We start from the raw sequence: 8,920 nt of genomic DNA, 5'->3' as shown, positions 1-8,920 counted from the left end.
AGTATTACATTCATGGTTGCTACTTACTGAGTCAAATTCTGCAGTGATTTACAACCTGTGCATTCCAATTGGCACCAATTTAATATGACTCACTGCATATTTTAATCCATCATCTGGGGACTCACATGGGATTCTAAGACTATCCAAGAATCTAATTGAAATCCAACTATTTCAGGCCTAAGCATGGCTTTTGACGGATCTGYGAGAACAAACTTGCAGACTGAGAGATTTCATGAGCAAATTTGACTCTAATGTATAGTCTGGTTGTGATTGTTTGGTGTTTTTCAAGCTGCTGTCCTTGTTTCAGWTTTATGCACTACATATTTATTGCTACTTTGAGGCATGATGCCAACTGATGTTCAACCCCGAGGACATAAATTTGCCATTTGCCCCAGATGAAGCCTGGGCCCAGGACTGGCTGTTCCTGTTCCACRCAGATCCTCTGTGCACCTTCCCATTTCAAAGGAATTAAGTAACCATTCACCTGACACATMCATCAGCCACTCTTGACATCCTTTTGTGCTGTCAAAGGCTGCCAGAAATCTTAATTGGGTAACTGCAGGAATCTGTTTGTACATCTCCTACACATGCGACAGTAACCTCCTTCTGAAAGAGCCGCAGAGCCAAGTTTATCCTCCAGAGGCCGAATCTCGGACCTAGTTCTGCCGCTCCTTGCCCTGGTGTTCCACGAGAGGCTTGCCCTGTGCCGTGTCCGCCCCGCCAGCGCCCTCAGCCACAATTCCCGGCGGGAAGGACACGGAATGGGACCGCGTTTTGCACGGGAAGGACCGTCTGTGGCGTGCTGTGGGGACACCGGGAGGGCTCCGGTGCGGCGGATTCCGCGCTGCCGCAGCCGGCTGTGAGGGCAGCGATCCACGATTCGCCGGAAGGGCCGGACCCGGCCGCGGTCCCAGTGCCGGCCGTGATACCGGTCCCGGTCCCTCACAGACCGGCAGCGGTCCCTCACAGACCGGCTGAGATCCCGGTCCCGGTCCCGGTCCCTCACAGACCGGCCGTGATACCGGTCCTGGATGCGATCCCGGTCCCGGTCCCTCACAGACCGGCAGCGGTCCCTCACAGACCGGCTGAGGTCCCGGTCCCGGTCCCTCACAGACCGGTCGCCGTCTCTCACAGACCGGCCGCGATCCCGGTCCCGGTCCCTCACAGACCGGCCGCGGTCCCTCACAGACTGGCCGCGGTCCCGGTGCCGGCCGTGATACCGGTCCTGGCCGTGATCCCGGTCCCGGTCCCGGTCCCGGTCCCGGTCCCGGTCCCGGTCCCTCACAGACCGGCCGTGATACCGGTCCCGGTCCCTCACAGACCGGCCGCGGTCCCGGTGCCGGCCGCGCCCCCTCAGAGCTCCCCCCCACCCCCTCCCGCCCCACAGCACACCACCACGCCCCTTTCCCGCTGAAACCACGCTCCCTCACAGCCCTGCCCGGTTCCCGCCGCTCGGCGGTAACGCTGGAAGTGACGTGAGGCCGTGTCCTGGCAACCGTGCCCGCGGTAACGCCGCGGGAGCTCCGGCCGAGGCCTCAGCGCGGCCCGGGCCCGGCCTGCCCCGCTCACCGCCCCGCTCACCGCCCCGCTCACCGCCCCGCCGGCGTCTGCTCTGCCTCCTCTGCAGAGGTTTCCCCGGGACACAGTCATGGGTGACCAAATCCAGTTCATTGTTGAGAAGCTCAATCAGGAGCCCTTCAGGAAGAACTACAATTTAATCTCGTTTGACTCYCTGGAGTCGCTGCAGCTGCTGCAGCTGCTCAGTGATGTTCTGGGGGAGATTGACCCGAAGGTAAGGAGGGCACTCRGAGGTGTTCAGACCTCCTGAGGTGGCCTGACACTGAAATTTGCTTTTATTTAGGTCTGGCTCAGTATAATCTCGTGGTGTGTTTGTTTCACCAAAACAGCTTGTATGAATCTTCCAGGAAATCCATGTGCCTGGCAAGAATCCTTCCTGCCTGTACGTCTGAGTGCTCTTGGCAAACCAACAAATATTTTTTGGGACCGGGAGGCAGCATCCCCGTCCCCCAGAGGCTGATGACTTCATGTTTCTCCTGTGAAATTAGGGATGCAGGTCTTGGTTCATACAGACAATCRCGTTAAGTCAAAGTCAGGCTGTGTTTTGCACACACACAGCTGATCAAGAGCTGAACATCACGACTGTGCTGTTGCAATGGAAATGAAATCCTTTTCCTTGGAGGCCTCCAGAAGTGTGTGTGAGATCAGAAGGGACCATTCATACACCTGGTGTGTGGATGCCTGTGCCTTGGAGTGCCAGGATATCCAGCTTCCCAGGTGGATGGGATCAGTGTGACTGCAAAGATGAGCAGGGAGAAAGTATTCCTAGACTAAACTTACCTGAATACTCATGTTGMAGAAAAATCCATTAGAAGGGAAGTGAAGTTTGGTGATTTAAGGGATGTTCTGTAAGGTGCATCTCACTGTCATCTGGTAAATTAATAAAGGCAATTCTTTCTGTGTTGGCAGCTAATGACATCACTTGGGCAAACAGTAATAATAACAATATAACTGTCAATATAGTGTTATTCTAATAGTTATTAATTCGATTGTTTAATAATAAATAGTTATATTCTTTTTAATATATTAATAATAATTAATAAAGAACAATTACTAATTTAATTTTAAAAACCATTTAGCAYGTTGTCGACATTAGAGAGGAGCTGCCAGAACAAACAGCTAAGAGAATGCTGAATCTCCTTGGAATCCTCAAATACAAACCTCCAGGGGGGTTGTCAGATCTGTGAGTACCTTTTTGCCTACAAATCATGTTCAAACACCCTTTTCAGGTTATATGGCAGCAATATAACCAGGTGAGCAGTGCTGCGATGTCCCTATGGATGTTAGGATGGGATCCCAGGTGTGGTTCCAGGTGGGCCCGGTGCAGTGGTGGCTCGGGCCGGCAGAGGGCACAGCACGCCCGGCAGGGTCAGTCCGGCCTGGCCCGGTTCTGTCCCGGTCCCGTCCCGGTCCCGGTCCCGGTCCCGGTCCCGGTCCCGGTCCCGGTCCCGGTGTATCTCACCTGCGCCAGGTGATCCCAAATCCTGTGCTCCCCCTGTTCTGCCAGCATCCCCCAAGGCTGCCGCAGGAATCGAGGAGTTGTCGCTGCTGGCTTTATCCTTTTAATGCATTACTGGGGTTTTATCTGACTAAAAATAGAAGAATTGAGAGCCAAAATTGCAGACTTGCATCTTGGAATGGCTTTGGTTGGAAGGSACCTTAAAGATCATCTGTTCCAACCTGCTGCCATGGGCAGTGACACCTTTCACTAGACCAGGTTCTCAGAGCTCCATCCAACCTGGCCTTGGACACTTTCAAGGATGAGGCAGCCACGGCTTCTCTGAGCAATCTGTGCCAGAGCCTCACCACTCTCACAGGGAAGAATTACCTCCTAATATCTAATGTAACTCTGCCTTCTGTCACTGTGAGGCCATTCCCCTTAGTCCTGGCACTCAAGGCCCTGGTAAAAAGTTCCTCTCCATCTCTATTTTGTGCTACCTTCAGGTTCTGGAATGTGCAAATCCCTCASCCTTCTCTTTTYCAGGCYGATCAAACCCAMTTCTCAGCCTCATCATGAGCATTTTCTAACAACATCACAAAAATCATTGGGCAARTGGAGAAGGAATGTCAAAACATTGCAGATTTTCTGTTGCAAGCCAGCATTCTTTTGTTTGAGATTTATTGGCATTTTCTCTTGGTTGGTTCCATGCAGGAGTGYTTTTCGCCAAGGGCTGGTTACTGGAAGCAAACCTGTAATTCATCCTGTCTTGTATTGGCTTCTTCAGAGGACCAATGAACTCAAAAAAAGAGCTTACCTGGCACGTTTCTTAGTGAAATTGGAAGTGCCAGCAGAGTTCCTACAGGATGATACTGTGGCTGASTTCAACAAACAGGTACCATTCCTCATGAATGCCAACGTTTTACGTTAATTAAAGTGCCAGTGGGAGGAGGGATAAATGAATCAGGGAGTTAATGCTGGGATACGTGTTCAAGTGAGTTATGTTGAGAGTGTGTTGGAATCAAGGATAAGCRAAGATTCATAATAAGAAGTAGATGTCTTGTTCTTCCAATAACCCTGAAATTATGTATTGATAAGTAGCACTGAATTAAAAGGCCTGAAGCCCATTAAGTACTGGGTGCCAAGTAATGTTCAGAGCCATGTTGACTTAGATGGACTTTTATTCCATAATATTTAAACAGGGTTTTTTTTTTTTCTCTATAAAATATGACATGGATATTTTTAAGTTTATAAATTACCACTTCATACAAGTCCAGAAAATGTTATGACCAAAAGTCGATGTCTCCTAATTGTCCATTAATTGTATTTGGTAGTCATGATAGTTAATTGATAGTATCTGATGCCTAATATTTGTATTAGCCTTATTCCACTTTTGCTRTAACCATTTTTTTTTTCTTTTGTGAATAAGGAAAAGATTTCTTTCTTTTCCATGCTGTCATTCCTACTTATTATGTTCCCACTTCTTTTGTGAGCGTTAAATGGTGGTTTTAGATAGTCAGACTGGGCGGGTTTGAAATGTAAAACTTGAAGTGAACCAAAGTTTTGGGTTKATTATCTGAGGTACATATTTACCTAATTTTTATCCAGTTTTCTGTGCCTTTTGTTTGAGTGTTTGTAAGAGGTAACTCAATCTATTAACTGTGCACCAGCAAAGCTGATCAGTYTGACTGAAGCTTGACTAAGCCTTTCATTTTTTTGTTACCTCTTACAATATTGGATTTATACCTTGGAATAACTCAGCAGAAGTAGCAAAAAGAGAAAGGAATGCAGATTGTATGTTTTGTTCAGTATGTCACAGTCTTCATGTGTATAAATATCCRCCTCCATATTTTCCATTACATAAGATGTGTTCCTTTTTGGGATTACAGTAATAGAACCATCTTATTAAACTAATACCCTGCTGATTAATTCAAAACAGAAGCTGGGGTAATAGAATGCCTCACTGCAATATAACATGACAATGCAAATATTTAGATACTAATGAATTAAAGAATGAGCCTAAATTATTTGTTACAGTCTTGCAATGGTGTCTTTTAAGGGAAATTTCAAAAATCAGTGTTTTGACACCTTATAACATGGCCAAGTTTTATGGSTGTGTAGAATCAAGCTCAAATGTACTTTTGTAAATTAGAGAAGATACTCAGCAAACCTGCCACCTTCCCAGCTGTGTGGAGGAAAGGAATTATGGAGCTCCTCTTTTGGCAGAGGTAGAGACAATAAAGGAAAACTCTGGAACACCAGCAGYGGGATTGTAGTTGCTCAGAGACCACCTGCTCTTTCATTTTTCTTCAGGGACTTCCAGAGTGCATAAGGGTTATCATGGAAGCCAGTTGGGTTTTTACTCCTACATTTTGTGACTCGTTCCTCCTTGTCCAGCCTGTGCATTCCTTTTCACACCTTTATTTGCCACTTAATCCAGCTCTTKATGATTTTATCTTCTCCTTAGCCATTTTACTGCTATTTTTTTGAATTCGTTCCAGCTCGTCAGTGTGTGCTTGRTACTGAAACAACCAGAACTGAGCAGAGCACTCTGGATGTTGCTTCCCCAGGGTTTTATAGAATGGAATTGCTGCTTCACTGCTCAGGGCTGTGATGCCTTTGTTTGAACTGGCCTTTGCTGTTGCCACTTGGTATTCACCTTTCRTATCAACTGCTCTTTCCAGGAAGTGAAAACATGACTTGATATTCTYCTTTTAGATTTTTCCATCTCATTGAAGGGCTGTTTCTGTGGAGATTATCTTTCCTTATACCTCAGCTCGCGTTTCTCCGAGTCGAATCTAAATTTATTTTCTCTCCATATTTCTAAACTCTTGCTGTCCCCTGTTATTTCTCTACCCACACAGACTTTCACACTGCCTCTCAGTTTAAGATTCCTGGTGGGCAATGTACTGGTGTGGAAGTAGCACACTGTCTCCTTGTCTCTGAGTGCTGAGCTGCATCTGTCAATCTCTGGGATGTTCTGAGGGTTATGCAACGTGGCACAGCCATTTCTCACGTGTTAACTCAGCTGTGCTCTTGGGCCACTCTGGAACTTCAAGCCCCATGGCTTCCATCAAGAGTGTTGTTAGAGCAAACTCTTCCTTTWAGGGTTGATAAGTTTATATATGTGGTATACACAGATGTGTAGTAAGAGAGAGTAATTTGTCCCTCTCGGGTGACATCTTATCTTCTTGTTTTTCAAATACTCTGTGTCGTACAAGAGATGAAAATGCTGAGGAAATTGTGAAATTCTGATTGTCCCTTCAAATGGAATATAATGCACTAGAATTTTTTTTTTTTATTTCTGCTTTATAAGTTGACAGGCTTTTGCAATGAAAAAATGCCTTTTTGTCTTGCTCTCACCATATTTCCATGTCTACAGTTACTGTCTTAGTAGTAAAACAGTGTGTTGATCTGAAAATCCTTAGACACAGAGCTCATTCTGCACGATTTCCATTTCATTTTGCAGTATGAAGAACTCATGGAAGCCTTTAAAAACCTGCACAAGGAGCACGAGCAGCTCAAAATATCTGGTTTATCCACTGCAGAAATMAGAAGGGTAAAAAAACGCCACAGYTTTTTATTCAGTTGTGTTTTGAATGTCAGTTCTATGTTTGTTGGCTTTGTGGAGGGTGTGAAAGTCGTAGAGGCCAGAGCTGGTGGGCAGTGCAGCTGCCTCTTGACACTGCTCTCTGTTGGCAAACAGAAAGTCCTCGCTCGTGTTCAGAGCTGAGCTTTCTGAAGCAGATTGGGGAACGAGGCTGCCAAGACTCTGTGCAGCATGATTTCCAAATATTAGAACTCCATTTCCTCTGAACGCAGACTGATACAAAGCCTTTTGCTTTCCTGATACTGGCTAATAATTCCAGAGGGTGTTGAATGAATTAAGAGCTTAAATCAACAGAAATGATGARCCCACGTGGCTCAAGTGTTAAGCAGAGATATTTGCTCTGTTTCAGCAAAATAATTAAGCTTGTGCAGCTTTCCAGTGGACACACAGACAAGCCAAGCAAATGTTGAGATAAGGTGTGCATTTGGAGAATTCATTTTCCTTTCTCTCATAACTATCAATCTGTGGAGTCCTGCTCTTGTAAAGTAGGACTGAAGGAGAATAATAATCTGTTACAAGTTTCAGCACTAGAAAGTGTTTATTTTAATAGAATTTCAATACAAAATGTGGCAGCAGACAATGCTCATAAGCGACTTGATGCAAATTGGTCTGCCAGGAAGTGGGTAATGCTGGTGACATTAAGAACATATGTCAGACTGCATTGGATGTTGAATTCATGCTGATTTTTGCCTTGGTGGTTTCTGTTTGTTTGTTTTTATTTTAGACAAATCCACCTGCTTTATTTTAAATGTTCACATTAATACTCAAGGRTGCAGATGAAGAATGTTAGCATAAAGAGAGTGGGAACTGTGGGGGAAGTAAGAGAGAGATTAGAATCCTGAATGTTTGATCATAGATCAATAAAATTATAACCGCCTCCGTGTATTCAGGGAAGAATTCTGATTTTCGTATTAATTTGAAGAGAATTTAGTGCMATCCAAGATACATGGGGAATAAATTAATATTTCTTTTTCTGTTTTTCCTGCTTTTTAGGAYATCAGTGCTATGGAAGAGGAGAAAGATCAACTGTCCAAAAGAGTAGAGCGTCTTAAGAAGAGGGTAATAAGAGAAGTCATGCTGCTACATTTCAGTGTCATAATCCTTGGCCTGCAACTCCAATTTTGGAATGCAAACAAGGATTAAGATAAACACACTGTATGTCTAGGAAGGAATCAAGTAACTAATTGACCTACAGGGAATCTCCCCAGGCGTTGATCCAGAGCTTTTAAGAATCTCGAGTCCAGTACTTTGCTGTCATTTCTGAGTAGTAACGTGTATGGAAGGGAAGTGCTAAGTGGGCTTGTGAGACATATGATCTCTTTAATGTATTTCTCAACTATCTGACAGCAACATGCACTATTTATCCGCTTGCTGTAGGTGGAGACAGTACAAAATCATGAACGGATGCTTGAAATAGCAAGACAGCTTCGCTTAGAGAAAGAGAGAGAAGAATCTCTGGCCCAACAGAAACAAGAACAAAAAAGTCAGGTACTGGCATAATTATATACCTATTAAAATTAAGAGTTGTTGATGTTTKGGAATTATGCATTTTAAAAATAAAGCAGGAACGAAGTAGCTGGGAGAGTTTTTCCCAGCCCCAGAAAATTAAATCCCATTTAAAAATCTATGTACATTTTAAAGGAAGAGGCTTGACCCTGCAAGTTTTAAACACTTCAGTGAAGGTACTTGGCTGCCTCAGCTCYCACTGACATCATCCTTTAGCATTCCCAGGAAACGTTCCATGACTTACTGCCGGAGCACCCGAAGGGAAATCTTCATATTTATGGTAGTGAGCAAATGTTTCCTTGGTTTGATTTTTATCTCTGTGATCTGCACGAAGATTTCAGGGGCTGAGCAACACAGCAAGTACCTCATCTTTTTTCTGAGTGGGGGCAATATGTGTTCAGAAGCACCCTTGGGATCTAGGCCCCTGAATTTGGGAAAATGATGTCCTGAGAAGCCCTGGAAGCAGTTGACATCCAAGTGTAAGGGTGGGTTTTATTCCTGACTTGTGTTGTCAAAACAAGATACTTCAATAAAACCCAGTGTCCCTTTTTTACACAGTCTTATTGGTATCCTGAACTTCAACACTGTTAAAATGGGAAAAGCCCTCAGATTTCTCACGTTGCAGTCTGTGTCTGGATGTGGGATCAGTGGGAATCTGGAGGCTCTCAAGCTGTTGGGCTTTTACTTGAGCCTGAGTGAGATCAGGACTACAATGAATGTGATGTCCAGCTGATTCTTGTGATGTCCAGCTGATTCTTGTTCTTACAACACATCTAAGTCAGGAAAAT

At 45.0% G+C, this 8,920-nt stretch overlaps 1 protein-coding gene across 1 annotated transcript in view; it reads left to right on the top strand.

Annotated features, from left to right (window-relative positions):
• Positions 1-1,576: 1,576 nt before the first annotated feature.
• Positions 1,577-8,920, top strand: part of IFT81 (intraflagellar transport 81) — a 34,589-nt gene continuing 27,245 nt past the window's right edge. The window contains exons 1-6 of the mRNA XM_057377790.1: positions 1,577-1,792; positions 2,658-2,761; positions 3,731-3,911; positions 6,486-6,575; positions 7,620-7,685; positions 8,004-8,114. Of these exons, the coding sequence (XP_057233773.1) occupies positions 1,649-1,792; positions 2,658-2,761; positions 3,731-3,911; positions 6,486-6,575; positions 7,620-7,685; positions 8,004-8,114 (696 nt within the window). The 5' untranslated portion in view covers positions 1,577-1,648. The remainder of the gene's footprint in view (positions 1,793-2,657; positions 2,762-3,730; positions 3,912-6,485; positions 6,576-7,619; positions 7,686-8,003; positions 8,115-8,920) is intronic.

This window comes from Malurus melanocephalus, unplaced genomic scaffold, assembly GCF_030028575.1.
Source record: "Malurus melanocephalus ecotype Western Australia unplaced genomic scaffold, MMel_1.1 scaffold_325, whole genome shotgun sequence".
Taxonomy (NCBI): domain Eukaryota; kingdom Metazoa; phylum Chordata; class Aves; order Passeriformes; family Maluridae; genus Malurus; species Malurus melanocephalus.
This window is presented reverse-complemented; position numbering and strand designations above follow the sequence as displayed.